The 16,059-nt window shown below is 42.6% G+C and overlaps 1 protein-coding gene across 4 annotated transcripts in view; it reads left to right on the plus strand.

Annotated features, from left to right (window-relative positions):
- fcho1 (FCH and mu domain containing endocytic adaptor 1) overlaps positions 1–2,999 on the plus strand; it is a 42,252-nt gene extending 39,253 nt beyond the window's left edge. For all 4 annotated transcript variants that reach the window (XM_030372771.1, XM_030372773.1, XM_030372772.1 and 1 more), the window contains 4 exons: positions 11–207; positions 1,943–2,007; positions 2,564–2,731; positions 2,906–2,999. In XM_030372771.1, coding sequence (XP_030228631.1) covers positions 11–207; positions 1,943–2,007; positions 2,564–2,731; positions 2,906–2,934 — 459 coding nt within the window. In that variant the 3' untranslated portion in view covers positions 2,935–2,999. The remainder of the gene's footprint in view (positions 1–10; positions 208–1,942; positions 2,008–2,563; positions 2,732–2,905) is intronic.
- The last annotated feature ends 13,060 nt before the right edge of the window (positions 3,000–16,059 follow it).

Below are 16,059 nucleotides of genomic sequence, written 5' to 3' on the forward strand. Positions count from 1 at the left end.
CTGGTCCCAGGTGTCGTCCCAGGACCCGGGGCGCGCCCCCCTCCTGCTGTCGGCCGAGTGCCAGCGCAGCGGGACGGTGACGCGCGTGTCCCTGGACTACCACTGCTGCCCGGCCACCGCGCCCTCCACCCAGCTCAACGCCGTGCAGGTGCTGCTGGGGCTGGAGCCCGGGGACACGGACCTGCAGTGCCAGCCGCCCGCCACCTGGTAAGGAGCGCCGCCCTGGGAGCGCCGCCCCTGGGAGCGCCGCCCCGGGAGCGCCGCCCCGGGAGCGCCGCCCCGGGAGCGCCGCCGTGGTTCCAGCGCCGCCCTGATTCCAGCGCCGCCCTGATTCCAGTGCCGCCCTGGTTCCAGCGCCGCCCTGGTTCCAGCGCCGCCCTGGTTCCAGTGCCGCCCTGATTCCAGCGCCGCCCTGATTCCAGTGCCGCCCTGGTTCCAGCGCCGCCCTGGTTCCAGCGCCGCCCTGGTTCCAGCGCCGCCCTGATTCCAGTGCCGCCCTGGTTCCAGCGCCGCCCTGATTCCAGTGCCGCCCTGGTTCCAGCGCCGCCCTGGTTCCAGTGCCGCCCTGGTTCCAGCGCCGCCCTGGTTCCAGTGCCCTGGTTCCAGCGCCGCCCTGGTTCCAGCACCGCCCTGGTTCCAGCACCGCCCTGGTTCCAGCGCCGCCCTGGTTCCAGCGCCGCCCTGGTTCCAGCGCCGCCCTGGTTCCAGTGCCCTGGTTCCAGTGCCGCCCTGGTTCCAGTGCCCTGGTTCCAGCGCCGCCCTGGTTCCAGTGCCCTGGTTCCAGTGCCGCCCTGGTTCCAGTGCCCTGGTTCCAGTGCCCTGGTTCCAGCGCCGCCCTGGTTCCAGTGCCCTGGTTCCAGTGCCCTGGTTCCAGTGCCCTGGTTCCAGTGCCGCCCTGGTTCCAGTGCCCTGGTTCCAGTGCCCTGGTTCCAGTGCCCTGGTTCCAGCGCCGCCCTGGTTCCAGTGCCCTGGTTCCAGTGCCCTGGTTCCAGTGCCGCCCTGGTTCCAGTGCCCTGGTTCCAGTGCCCTGGTTCCAGTGCCCTGGTTCCAGTGCCGCCCTGGTTCCAGCGCCGCCCTGGTTCCAGTGCCCTGGTTCCAGTGCCCTGGTTCCAGTGCCCTGGTTCCAGTGCCGCCCTGGTTCCAGTGCCCTGGTTCCAGTGCCCTGGTTCCAGTGCCCTGGTTCCAGTGCCGCCCTGGTTCCAGTGCCCTGGTTCCAGTGCCCTGGTTCCAGTGCCCTGGTTCCAGTGCCCTGGTTCCAGTGCCCTGGTTCCAGCGCCCTGGTTCCAGTGCCCTGGTTCCAGTGCCGCCCTGAGAGCACAGCCTCACACTCTTTGAGTGTCTAGAAAAGCGCTATATAAATCCAATCCATTATTATTATTACCTCACACTGTGGTGCAGTGAAGGGCTGATTATGGTTCCACGTTCACGCAATGCGTCGACCACGCAGACGCTTCCACGCAGCCGTGAACCTTTATGGTTCTGCGTCGGGCTTCAGCGGACCAATCACGGCCCTTGAGGCTGCGTCGCCTCAACGGAAGGTGAACGTTTTTGGGAGGTGCACATCAGACCCTTGCGGTGGACGCAAGGGCGTAGGGGTCCGTAACCCTCTCTGTAGGGGTCCGTAACCCTCTCTGTAGGGGTCCGTAACCCTCTCTGTAGGGGTCCGTAACCCTCTCGTGTTGCGTGGGCATGGGACCACAACCAGTCCTTTAGACTGTAGTGCCACCAAACTGGTAGTTACAGACACACAACACCTACTGGTACATGAAGAGATATGTGTGGCATTGTATGTAGTTCTAAGTATGTTCTTTCACGCCTTTTAAAGGGTGGTGGGATAAAGAGAAGACTGGGGGGGGATGAAGGGGTTAGGCAGAGCAGCACCTCTGGGATATCAGGGAGGCGCTCCCTCTCCTCACCGTCTCCGGTTTGTTGACCTCTGCAGGAACGCTGAGGAGAGACGTCTGCTATGGAAGTTATCCAACCTCTCCCCCACCAACCACAGCAAAGGTCAGAGCCAACTCCTAGAGCCGCCGTCTTCCTCTCGCTCACTGGCGTCATGGGATCTGAAGTCTGTGGTTTGGCGTGGTTTCACTTCAAATGACTTTGGCTCATAATCTCCACCAATTGTTGTAAATGTATCCATTGAATGTATTATTGCCTTTTGCTCGTTCGGACAGTGGATTGGTTGTGAATAACAGAAGCTCTAAAACAACGACCAGAGCGTCCTTCTGCCCATGACCAGAGCATTAGCATTAGCATTAGCAACATCAGCACTGCGGTGCGACGGATTCAGACATGTTTTTGAGGCTAACAATATTTTATTATCGCCGTCTGTGGTGGCAAAGTTGTTTACCACTGGGTGTACAGAGCGCTGGGTGTACAGAGCCCTGGCCTTCAGGGCTGTGATGCACAACTAATTAAATATCCAAAGTACTTCGGAAGACGTCTGCAGTTACTGATCCAATGAGGGAAAATGAAATGTCTCGTAGGTAAACCAGTTCTCTTGTCGTCTTGCTGGAAGGCTCTGCATTACATTTCGTTATCTGTGCGTGTGCGTGTGCAGGCTCGGGGACCCTGTGTGCCAGCTGGCAGTGCCTGGAGGTCCCCCGCAGGCCGCCCCCCCACCTGGCGGTGCAGTTCGTGGGCTCCGGCGCCTCTCTCTCGGGGATGGACGTGGAGCTGGTGGGGAGCCGCTACCGCATGTCTCTGGTCAAGAAGAGGTTTGCAACAGGTGGGCGTGGCCGCCGGCCTCAGCGATCTGCCCCATCGGGTTATTGTATGCATCACGTGTACTGAACCGCCATTTACACTGACTGCAAATGTGTTGTTATGAGAAAGCAGGTTATTAGTATACTAAGTCTGCATTTTTGGACTCATTCATTTCTTTTCTCTCCACTTTTGACAGGAAAATACATGGCAGGCTGCTCCCTGTGAGACGCAGCGATCCATCAGAACATGTTTATAGACGGCAGGCTCCCCATGGACCGCTGTCAGAGGAACAATACTGGACATTCAGCCAATTTAAGTGGGGGGGGGGGGTTGAATGCAAGGGGGGCTTTACTGAGAAGGTATCACTGATAGGAAACGAGCAGAACTCAGCAGAACTCCCAGCCCTGCGGTACAATGTGCACTTACTTCTGACTGATGTATGTGGACCAAGTTTATATTGTTTCCTTGTTGAATTAGTCTGGCCCAGCAAGTGCACCCTCCTCCTGGTCCCTCCCCTGCAGCGAGTGCACCCTCCTCCTGGTCCCTCCCCTGCAGCGAGTGCACCCTCCTCCTGGTCCCTCCCCTGCAGCGAGTGCACCCCCCTCCTCCCCTCCACTGCAGCGAGTGGACCCCCCTCCTCCCCTCCACTGCAGCGAGTGGACCCCCCTCCTCCCCTCCACTGCAGCGAGTGGACCCCCCTCCTCCCCTCCACTGCAGCGAGTGCACCCCCCTCCTGGTCCCTCCACTGCAGCGAGTGGACCCCCCTCCTCCCCTCCACTGCAGCAAGTGGACCCCCCTCCTGGTCCCTCCACTGCAGCGAGTGGACCCCCCTCCTCCCCTCCACTGCAGCGAGTGGACCCCCCTCCTCCCCTCCACTGCAGCGAGTGGACCCTCCCCCCCTCCACTGCAGCGAGTGGACCCCCCTCCCCTCCACTGGAGCACTGCCGGCCGCAGCTGGATGTCCTGAAATACACGATCACGTATGATCCAAGGGAAGAATATCACTTGGTAATGGATGGAATTGCCATGGAAACTAGGATTTTATTTGTTATGTAAATATGCAAAAGATGTCTAAAGCTCAATAGTTACATTTGAATTAATAATTTGTGAAGATAATTACCAGTTCTAGCAATACTTGTGGTGAGAAAAATAAGTTTGTACACTTGCTGTTTGTTCGAAATGGCGGTTTTGTGGTGTTGATATTTGATTAAAAAAATACTATTTAACATACGCAATCTTGTGGTTTACACCAATTTATTACACATTTTGACCAGGTACAAAATACAGTTGAACTATGCAGTGTATTACAGACCATTGTCTGCCATTAGGCTATGTAAAGTGTAGTCAAGAATGGGTTTAAAAATACACTAAAATAAAGGTTCAGTATACTTGTAAGAAGAACCAAATCTAATTCAATAAAAAAAAATCATTCTCAGCCAAATGTCTAAACAGCTTTACAAAAACATTACAAAGTACATAAGAATTTCCCAAAAGCACTTAAAGGCAAATTACTGTGACAGGCACATGTTACAAAAAGAAAAACCTTACATAACTCAACTCAAACTTAGATCTTCATGGCTACAACAAAAACCAGAGGGGAGTTACGCAAGGATCCAACAAAACAATCAAAACCAATTTCAAAACACAAAAGATATCAAATGGGCCAAACGGTATAAATATTTTTTTTCATGACCACTGCACAACTTACTCGAGTGCATCAGCGGCACATCAACTAATAACAAGAACATTCATATGAACAATTGAGATTTGAAATGTATCACACCAGTCTAAACCATTAAATTAAACATCAAGCCCATGTTCTCCAACACACACCAACCCCAATAAAATAGGACCATTACTGACGAGGAGTAGTGTACCAAGATAGAAGTTCAAAAGGCCACAGTAATACACACACACATTTTCTATGTCATATAAAGAAATATATTCATATATCTTAACAGTATCTTGGTTTCATATTTAGGTCTATGGTTAAACTATGGCTATATATAGATCTATATATTTAAGCAATAGATCACGCCAGGCTGTGGTATGTGCTCATTATACCACTGTTAAGGGGCGTTGCCCGACGCGCAGCGGAGGGCCGGCGACCCCCTTCACAGTGGTATAATGAGCACATGCCACTGACTGAAGTGATCTATTGCTTTTATACAACGGTTACTGTTATGGCGAAACGAAAGTCATAGACACACTACATTTAAAAAGAAACAAAGAAAGTCAAAGTAGCCGTTTTGTTAAAGAATACAAAAAAGTAGTCCCTCCTGGCTGCCGCTATGCATCGACGGTCGCTATGCAACACACTTTAGCGTCCCTCCAAGAGAAGGCTCCGATAGAGCGGTTCGCCGGCAATTTATCCTATGGAGCAGTTCACTCGCCGTGTGCCTAAGCTTTCGTTAGTCTCTCCATCGCCTTGCTCACTCCCGGAGTAACAACATTTACACGCTCTCCATCATCCAACATATATTTTACTTTGTAACTGTTTCTACTTCCAGGCGCGGAGTGATATGCAAACTTTCACAAAATGATCGGGCGTCATAGCAGTTGTGTATACGCTCATTATACAACAGTCACCAATCATTTTGTGAAAGTTTGCGTATCACAGGAAGTAGAAACGGTTACAATCAGGGCTGTAGTGGAGGGTAAACGCACGTAAACGCCGTTTACGCACCTCTGGAATTTAGGAAATAGCGTTTACGCACCTCTAAATAGCGTTTACGCACCTCAAAGTTCCCTGTGCCTTGTATTCTGCCGTTGGAATAATCGGAAATAAATTCAGCATCATTTTAAAACACCTAAGACAAGGTTTCATACTGTTGAACAAATAAACGCTGTAATCTGAATCATTTTCATCTGCGCTGTAGGCCTATGCTATTATGGTCTGTGACCCTCCAATCAGTGCCTTGCGGCTGCGGCAGCGACACCAAGCAGGATCCAGGAAAATATGTAAACAGGAAGTATGTAAACACATGGCCCTGCGCGTTGTGGATTATCATGCCTGCCTACCTGTCATTAATTAGCCATGGATATCAGGCGATTTTTGAAGAGACCTTCGAGTGCTCCCACTCCAACAGATGCCCGAAAAAGGCCTCAAGTACAAAGTAAGACTGAAGATGATCAATTCACATGAGTTGTTTCTGTGATTTATAAATCAATTTTACTTGACGAACTATTAAGTGACTACGAGCATTCAGATTGGCCAATGCGTAGTCATGCTATCCGTGTACTGCCCACGTCAAAATGAGTGAAAGTCAGTCAGAGTTTTTACTATCCATATTAAACTCCGGTTTCGGCGTATCAACTTCGCTATAGCTTGGTCGCTATGTTAAAGCCTCAATTTGGAGATGCGAGGTTGGCGGTTGCAGCCGTGGACTCCGCGGCTGAACCGTGGATCGGGCGGATGACGCGACAAAAATATATATTTTAATTAAATTCGGGCGGTGGGCGGTTAAACCAATAAAAATAAAAATATTTATAAATATTTGTATTTTATATATTATAAATATTTTTATTTTATTATTTATTTTCTTTAAAGTTATTTTCCCAGCAAACTGGCCTGTTCCCTAGAGGAGCAGTATGGGGAATCCAAGTTGAAACAACTTGCCCAAAGGTTCAGACAGAAAAATTCTTGAAGGCTATAGGGATTTTAAGGATAACATTCCAGAAAACCTTGCACCACTCCTGAATATCGACTATCTCATTCCAGTTAGCACTGCTGAGTGTGAGAGGGGGTTCAGCTTAATGAACATCATAGTGTGCCCCCTGAGATGCAGTCTGCACTTGGTCACAGTGTCGTCCTTGATGTTTATTCAACTGAATGGCCCACCACTCAGCCACCACAAAGTTCAATCCAACACGTATGTGAAGTCCTGGCTGGTGAAGCACAGGGGAGCCATGAACTCCAGAACACTCCCCTGCAAGGCAGGACCTGACATGGAGGACAAGGAGGCCCTCTGGGTACTACTGTGAAAAGCATGCATACTAATACACACACATACACACATGCCATAGATAGATAGTTCTTAATCTACACATACTTTTCTTTACTGTTGAAATTTGAATAACTTGAATAAACTACAAACACATTCATTGACTGTCATTGATTGATTTAATATGACTTTAATTGATAACATAATGGAATATAGCCAGGCTAGCCTTACAGAGTCGCAACACTTTGCGTTGCGTTGCGTTGTGTCGAGGTCGGTCTGATCAAAAAATTCATAGTTTACCCACCTCTAATTTGACCACTACAGCCCTGGTTACAATGTATACAAGTAGTTGTATAAAAGCAATAGCACAGTTCACTGAAGCCTAAAAATATGTTGAATGATGAGAGGGTATATATATATTTTTTACAAATAATCTCCCCAGAAAGTACTATAAAATAATAAGTTTGGCGCTTTTATTTAATTTTTAGTCGACCCTGGCTTGCCTCTTCCGGCTGAGTTCGTCTGGAGGGGCAAGAGGGGCTCTAGCCCCACCACCAGCCCAATGCAATGTGTATTGGATTTGTAACATTGAAATGCGCATGCTCAGAGTGTTTCTCTGTTGAAGTGGACAGAGATTATTTGGCTTACTGGTGGGGCTAGCCCAATATGTCCATGGTGTGGACTTGGGACCGTTGAATATCCCAGGATGCATTTCGCATTCCTGTTTTAAAATATCAGTGTATAAGCTATAAAATAGGCTATATAGGAACATTTTAAAAGTATAACAAATATGGAGGCCTATTCAACATATTTGCATACTATTATTTTAAAATGAAATAGGGGTTTTGTTTTGCATAATTTGTTTATCGTATAAGTCGCTGATGGAGGAAACCCATCGCAACGGAAATCACGATCAGATCCATCTGAGTCGAGTGTGTGCGTGTGTGTGTGTGTGCGTGTGTGTGTGTGTGTGCGTGTGCGTGTGTGTGTGTGTGTGTGTGTGTGCGTGTGTGCGTGTGCGCCTGTGTGCGTGTGTGTTTCTATTCTATTCTATTCTATACAGTGTTACCCTTTAGGTTTCATTTGATAAAAACGACAGTGTTAGCCCTTATATTTTATTTGACCAAGACAACAGTGTTACCCCTTATGTTTTTTTTCATGACTACCAATAAAAAACAACTGTGATAACCCTTGTGGTTTTTTTCATGACGACCAATAAAAATACAACAGTGTTACCCCTTATGATTTTTTTCATTTAGACCTATAAAAAACAACAGTGTCACCCCTCATGTTTCATTTGATAAAAACGACAGTGTTACCCCCTATGTTTTATTCAATACATTTCGACAGTGTTACCCCTTATGGGTTTTTCATGACGACAGATAAAGAACGACAGTGTTACCCTTTACGTATCTTTTGATAAAAACGACAGTGTTACCCCTTATGCTTTTTTCCCATGATGACTGATGAAAAACAACAGTGTTACCCCTTATATTTTATTTGACAAGGACAATTATTTATTTTTTTCAAATATGTTTTTATTCATGACGACCAATAAATACGACAGTGTTACCCCTTATATTCTATTTGACAAAGACAACAGTGTTACCCCTTATGTTTTTTTTCATGACGACCAATAAAAAACAACAGTGTTACCCCTTATGTTTTATTTGACAATGTCAACAGTGTTACCCCTTATTTATTTTTTCATGACGACCAATAAAAAACGACAGTGTTACCCCTTATGTTTTTTTTCATGACGACCAAAGAAAAACGACAGTGTTACCCCTTATGTTATATTCGATACATTTCGACAGTGTTACCCCTTATGGGTTTTTATTGACGACAGATAAAAAACGACAGTGTTACCCTTTACGTTTCATTTGATAAAAACGAAAGTGTTACCCCTTATGTTTTTTTCATGACAACCAATAAAAAACAGCAGTGTTACCCCTTGGGGTTTTTTACATGACGACCAATAAAAAACAAGTGTTACCCCTTACGTTTTTTTTCTTGACGACCAATAAAAAACTACAGTGTTACCCCTCATGTTTTTTTTCATGACGACCAATAAAAAATGACAGTGTTACCCCTTATGTTTTTTTTCATGACGACCAATAAAAAACGACAGTGTTACCCTTGATGTTTCATTTGATAAAAACGAAAGTGTTACCCCATATGTTATTTTCCCATGATGACTGATGAAAAACAACAGTGTTACCCCTTATATTCTTTTCATGACGACCAATAAAAAACAACAGTGTTACCCCTTATGTTTTTTTTCATGACGACCAATAAAAAACTACAGTGTTACCCCTTATGTTTTTTTTCATGACGACCAATAAAAAACTACAGTGTTACCCCTTATTTATTTTTTCATGACGACCAATAAAAAACGACAGTGTTACCCCCTATGTTTTATTCGATACATTTCGACAGTGTTACCCCTTATGGGTTTTTCATGACGACAGATAAAAAACGACAGTGTTACCCTTTACGTTTCATTTGATAAAAACGAAAGTGTTACCCCTTATGTTATTTTCCCATGATGACTGATGAAAAACAACAGTGTTACCCCTTATATTTTTTTTCATGACGACCAATAAAAAACGACCGTGTTACCCCTTACGTTTTTTTTCTTGACGACCAATAAAAAACTACAGTATTACCCCTCATGTTTTTTTTCATGACGACCAATAAAAAATGACAGTGTTACCCCTTATGTTTTTTTTCATGACGACCAATAAAAAACGACAGTGTTACCCTTGATGTTTCATTTGATAAAAACGAAAGTGTTACCCCATATGTTATTTTCCCATGATGACTGATGAAAAACAACAGTGTTACCCCTTATATTCTTTTCATGACGACCAATAAAAAACAACAGTGTTACCCCTTATGTTTTTTTTCATGACGACCAATAAAAAACTACAGTGTTACCCCTTATGTTTTTTTTCATGACGACCAATAAAAAACTACAGTGTTACCCCTTATTTATTTTTTCATGACGACCAATAAAAAACGACAGTGTTACCCCCTATGTTTTATTCGATACATTTCGACAGTGTTACCCCTTATGGGTTTTTCATGACGACAGATAAAAAACGACAGTGTTACCCTTTACGTTTCATTTGATAAAAACAAAAGTGTTACCCCTTATGTTATTTTCCCATGATGACTGATGAAAAACAACAGTGTTACCCCTTATATTTTTTTTCATGACGACCAATAAAAAACGACCGTGTTACCCCTTATGTTTTTTTTCATGACGACCAATAAAAAACATCAGTGTTACCCCTTATGTTTTTTTTCATGACGACCAATAAAAAACATCAGTGTTACTCCTTATGGTTTTTTTCATGATGACCAATAAAAAACTACAGTGTTACCCCTTATGTTTTTTTTCATGACGACCAATAAAAAACTACAGTGTTACCCCTTATTTATTTTTTCATGACGACCAATAAAAAACGACAGTGTTACCCCCTATGTTTTATTCGATACATTTCGACAGTGTTACCCCTTATGGGTTTTTCATGACGACAGATAAAAAACGACAGTGTTACCCTTTACGTTTCATTTGATAAAAACGAAAGTGTTACCCCTTATGTTATTTTCCCATGATGACTGATGAAAAACAACAGTGTTACCCCTTATATTTTTTTTCATGACGACCAATAAAAAACGACCGTGTTACCCCTTACGTTTTTTTTCTTGACGACCAATAAAAAACTACAGTATTACCCCTCATGTTTTTTTTCATGACGACCAATAAAAAATGACAGTGTTACCCCTTATGTTTTTTTTCATGACGACCAATAAAAAACGACAGTGTTACCCTTGATGTTTCATTTGATAAAAACGAAAGTGTTACCCCATATGTTATTTTCCCATGATGACTGATGAAAAACAACAGTGTTACCCCTTATATTCTTTTCATGACGACCAATAAAAAACAACAGTGTTACCCCTTATGTTTTTTTTCATGACGACCAATAAAAAACTACAGTGTTACCCCTTATGTTTTTTTTCATGACGACCAATAAAAAACTACAGTGTTACCCCTTATTTATTTTTTCATGACGACCAATAAAAAACGACAGTGTTACCCCCTATGTTTTATTCGATACATTTCGACAGTGTTACCCCTTATGGGTTTTTCATGACGACAGATAAAAAACGACAGTGTTACCCTTTACGTTTCATTTGATAAAAACAAAAGTGTTACCCCTTATGTTATTTTCCCATGATGACTGATGAAAAACAACAGTGTTACCCCTTATATTTTTTTTCATGACGACCAATAAAAAACGACCGTGTTACCCCTTATGTTTTTTTTCATGACGACCAATAAAAAACATCAGTGTTACCCCTTATGTTTTTTTTCATGACGACCAATAAAAAACATCAGTGTTACTCCTTATGGTTTTTTTCATGATGACCAATAAAAAACAACAGTGTTACCCCTTATGGTTTTTTTCATGACGACCAATAAAAAACAACAGTGTTACCCCTTATGGTTTTTTTCATGACGACCAAAGAAAGACGAGTGTCACCCCTCATGTTTCATTTGGTAAAAGCGACAGTGATACCCCCTATGTTTTATTCGATACATTTCAACAGTGTTACCCCTTATGGGTTTTTCATGACGACAGATAAAGAACGACAGTGTTACCCTTTACGTTTCATTTGATAAAAATGACAGTGTTAGCCCTTATGTTATTTTTCATGACAACCAATAAATGACAACAGTGGTACCCCCGTCAACGTTTTTTTTGGGATCCGAACCTGAGCTGTTTAGAGTATTAACCTCCGAACTCATCAATGCACCATCAAGACACCGAATAATGTCATCACAATGGTTATACTTGACTTTATAATTCGCATGAAATAGAAATATGAGTCTTCCATCAGAGTACATCAACCAGACTTGAACCCCGGTCTCCAGGGGGTTAGCTCACAGCTCTCTCCACTTCCCACTAAGATTTGTAATTTAATATTGTCTGAGGTTATGTATGACAGTGGAATAGAAATGATAGCATTACGTTTAAAATTAAAGATATTGCGTTTTCCACAGAATTTGAGTCGCGGTCTCCAGTGGGTTAGGCAGAGTGCACCCCACTGCACCACTGAGGCGATCACAATACACAATAATCAATCATCAATAAAGAGGATATACATGACATTAAAATGTATGTGTGTATTTCTATTATTTCCCTCATGTTTTTTTTCATGACGACCAATAAAAAACGACAGTGTTACCCCTTATATTTTATTTGACAAAGACAACAGTGTTACCCTTTATGTTTTTTTCATGAAGACCAATAAAAAACAACAGTGTTACCCCTTGTGTTTTTTTTCATGACGACCAATAAAAAACAACAGTGCTACCCCTTATGTTTTTTTTCATGACGACCAATAAAAAACAACAGGGTCACCCCTTATGTTTTTTTTCATTTAGACCAATAGAAAACAACAGTGTCACCCCTCATGTTTCATTTGATAAAAACGACAGTGTTACCCCCTATGTTTTATTCGATACATTTCGACAGTGTTACCCCTTATGGGTTTTTCATGACGACAGATAACAAACGACAGTGTTACCCTTTACGTTTCATTTGATAAAAACGAAAGTGTTACCCCAGATGTTATTTTCCCATGATTACTGATGAAAAAAAACAGTGTTACCCCTTATATTTTTTTTCATGACAACCAATAAAAAAACAACAGTGTTACCCCTTATGTTTTATTTGACAATGACAACAGTGTTACCCCTTATTTATTTTTTCATGACGACCAATAAAAAACGACAGTGTTACCCCTTATGTTTTATTCGATACATTTCGACAGTGTTACCCCTTATGGGTTTTTATTGACGACAGATAAAAAACGACAGTGTTACCCTTTACGTTTCATTTGATAAAAACGAAAGTGTTACCCCTTACGTTTTTTTTCATGACGACCAATAAAAAACGACAGTGTTACCCCTTATGTTTTTTTTCATGACGACCAATAAAAAACGACAGTGTTACCCTTGACGTTTCATTTGATAAAAACGAAAGTGTTACCCCATATGTTATTTTCTCATGATGACTGATGAAAAACAACAGTGTTACCCCTTATATATTTTTTCATAACGACCAATTAAAAAACAACAGTGTTACCCCTTATGTTTTATTTGACAAAGACAACAGTGTTACCCCTTATGTTTTTTTCATGACGACCAATAAAAAACAACAGTGTTACCCCTTATGTTTTTTTTCATGACGACCAATAAAAAACTACAGTGTTACCCCTTATTTATTTTTTCATGACGACCAATAAAAAACGACAGTGTTACCCCTTATGTTTTTTTTCATGACGACCAAAGAAAAACAACAGTGTCACCCCTCATGTTTCATTTGGTGAAAACGACAGTTTTACCCCCTATGTTTTATTCGATACATTTCGACAGTGTTACCCCTTATGGGTTTTTCATGACGACAGATAAAAAACGACAGTGGTACCCTTTACGTTTCATTTGATAAAAACGAAAGTGTTACCCCTTATGTTATTTTCCCATGATTACTGATGAAAAACAACAGTGTTACCCCTTATATTTTTTTTCATGACGACCAATAAAAAACGACAGTGTTACCCCTTATGTTTTTTTTCATGACGACCAATAAAAAACAACAGTGTTACCCCTTATGGTTTTTTTCATGACAACCAATAAAAAACGACAGTGTTACCCCTTATGTTTTTTTTCATGACGACCAAAGAAAGACGACAGTGTCACCCCTCATGTTTCATTTGGTAAAAGCGACAGTGATACCCCCTATGTTTTATTCGATACATTTCGACAGTGTTACCCCTTATGGGTTTTTAATGACGACAGATAAAGAACGACAGTGTTACCCTTTACGTTTCATTTGATAAAAATGACAGTGTTAGCCCTTATGTTATTTTTCATGACGACCAATAAATGACAACAGTGGTACCCCCGTCAACGTTTTTGTTGGGATCCGAACCTGAGCTGTTTAGAGTATTAACCTCCGAACTCATCAATGCACCATCAAGACACCGAATAATTTCATCACGATGGTTATACTTGACTTTATAATTCGCATGAAATAGAAATATGAGTCTACCAACAGAGTACATCAACCGGACTAGAACCCCGGTCTCCAGCGGGTTAGCTCACAGCTCTCTCCACTTCCCACTAAGATTTGTAATGTTATATTGTCTGAGGTTATGTATGACAGTGGAATAGAAATGATAGCATTACGTTTAAAATTAAAGATATTGCGTTTTCCATAGAATTTGAGTCGCGGTCTCCAGTGGGTTAGGCAGAGTGCACCCCACTGCACCACTGAGGCGATAACATTACACAATAATCAATCATCAATAAAGAGGATATACATGACATTAAAATGTATGTGTGTATTTCTATTATTTCCCTCATGTTTTTTTTCATGACGACCAATAAAAAAACGACAGTGTTACCCCTTATATTTTATTTGACAAAGACAACAGTGTTACCCTTTATGTTTTTTTCATGAAGACCAATAAAAAACAACAGTGTTACCCCTTGTGTTTTTTTTCATGACGACCAATAAAAAACAACAGTGTTACCCCTTATGTTTTTTTTCATGACGACCAATAAAAAACAACAGGGTCACCCCTTATGTTTTTTTTCATTTAGACCAATAGAAAACAACAGTGTCACCCCTCATGTTTCATTTGATAAAAACGACAGTGTTACCCCCTATGTTTTATTCGATACATTTCGACAGTGTTACCCCTTATGGGTTTTTCATGACGACAGATAACAAACGACAGTGTTACCCTTTACGTATCTTTTGATAAAAACAACAGTGTTACCCCTTATATTTTATTTGACGAGGACAATTTTTATTGTTTTTCATGACGACCAATAAAATACGACAGTGTTACCCCTTATATTTTATTTTACAAAGACAACAGTGTTACCCCTTATGTCTTTTTTCATGACGACCAATAAAAAACGACAGTGTTACCTCTTATGTTTTTATTCATGACGACCAATAAAAAAACAACAGTGTCACCCCTCATGTTTCATTTGATAAAAACGACAGTGTTACCCAGTGGTGTAGTCTACGTGATACGCAGGTATACGCCGTATACCCACTAGGAACGCACCAGGATTTGCGTATACCCACTTAAAAATGTGCACGGATACGTATCAATCGTCTTGTGACAGATCTTTCACTTCTGTGTTTATTTTTCGCAAATACCGGTTGGGTATAACTGCAATAAAATACTTTTAGCAGGGGAAGTTATCTCCTACATTCACCATTCATAAAATTCCCCCTGCGCGCTAGGGCTCTGCCATGTCTCTGTTACGAAGCGCGAAGCTGCCCCTGCATCTCTGCACGTTAGTTGGCGGGCCGAGCCCCTCCTTCTCGCGTGTGTGTGCGCGTGTGTGTGTGCGCGTGTGTGTGTGTGCGCGTGTGTGTGTGTGTGTGCGCGCGCGTGTGTGTGTGCGTGTCCACTCCAGTCCTCCCATATTAATGTGTAAACCACATAACAAGTAGTCAACAGAAGACAATGTTTTAATCCCACTTTGTATCTCCTTGTTACTTTTAGATGAGAACCCCTGGCCAGCCTTTCGGACTGGGTGTCAGGCTAGGGAATTTAAAAACAGGCATCCTTGGTTAGAGTGGAGGGAAAAAAAGTTCGGTAAATGTCAGCCAACATACAGTTGGTATACACAATTGAAATTCATAATGTTAATCACTATGCAAATGAGAGTATAGCTAATTCATGGTCATTTTTAAGGTGCAGTAATTTCACACTTTTACACAATTCAATTACTGTATGGTATGTTAGATAATAACAGTAAGAGCTCAAATTAGAGCAATTGAAAGAGTGAAACATTAGTCTCCTGTCATCTCCTTCTCATGCACCGGTTAGCCATGGTTGTAAACAGTTCATTAAATTATTTTGAGTAGATTTTGTCCTTGTTTAGCATGTGCTATTGCTACTATAGATATACAAAGGACAACTTGTCATTTTTGTGTTCCGTTTGTTCATACTGTTATTAAAACTGATAAACCTACTCAGCTTTCCATGATTGTTGATAATCGTTATAGGCTACTCTTAAATCAGCGGGTTGTAGACCCCTCCGTTGGTGAGTGTGGTGCGACACCCCATAAGCGCCACACACGTACACGTACCGGTGGGACGGGTTTGTACGAGGCTGGGAGGGAATCATCACAGTATACCCACTACAATAAAATAGACTACACCACTGGTGTTACCCCCTATGTACTAATTGATCAATATCGACAGTGTTACCCCTTATGTTTTCTTTCATGACGACCAATAAAAAATGACAGTGTTACCCCTTATGTTTTATTTTATAATAACGATCTTACCCCCTATG

Source organism: Gadus morhua, chromosome 12 (assembly GCF_902167405.1).
Source record: "Gadus morhua chromosome 12, gadMor3.0, whole genome shotgun sequence".
NCBI classification, from domain to species: Eukaryota; Metazoa; Chordata; class Actinopteri; order Gadiformes; family Gadidae; genus Gadus; species Gadus morhua.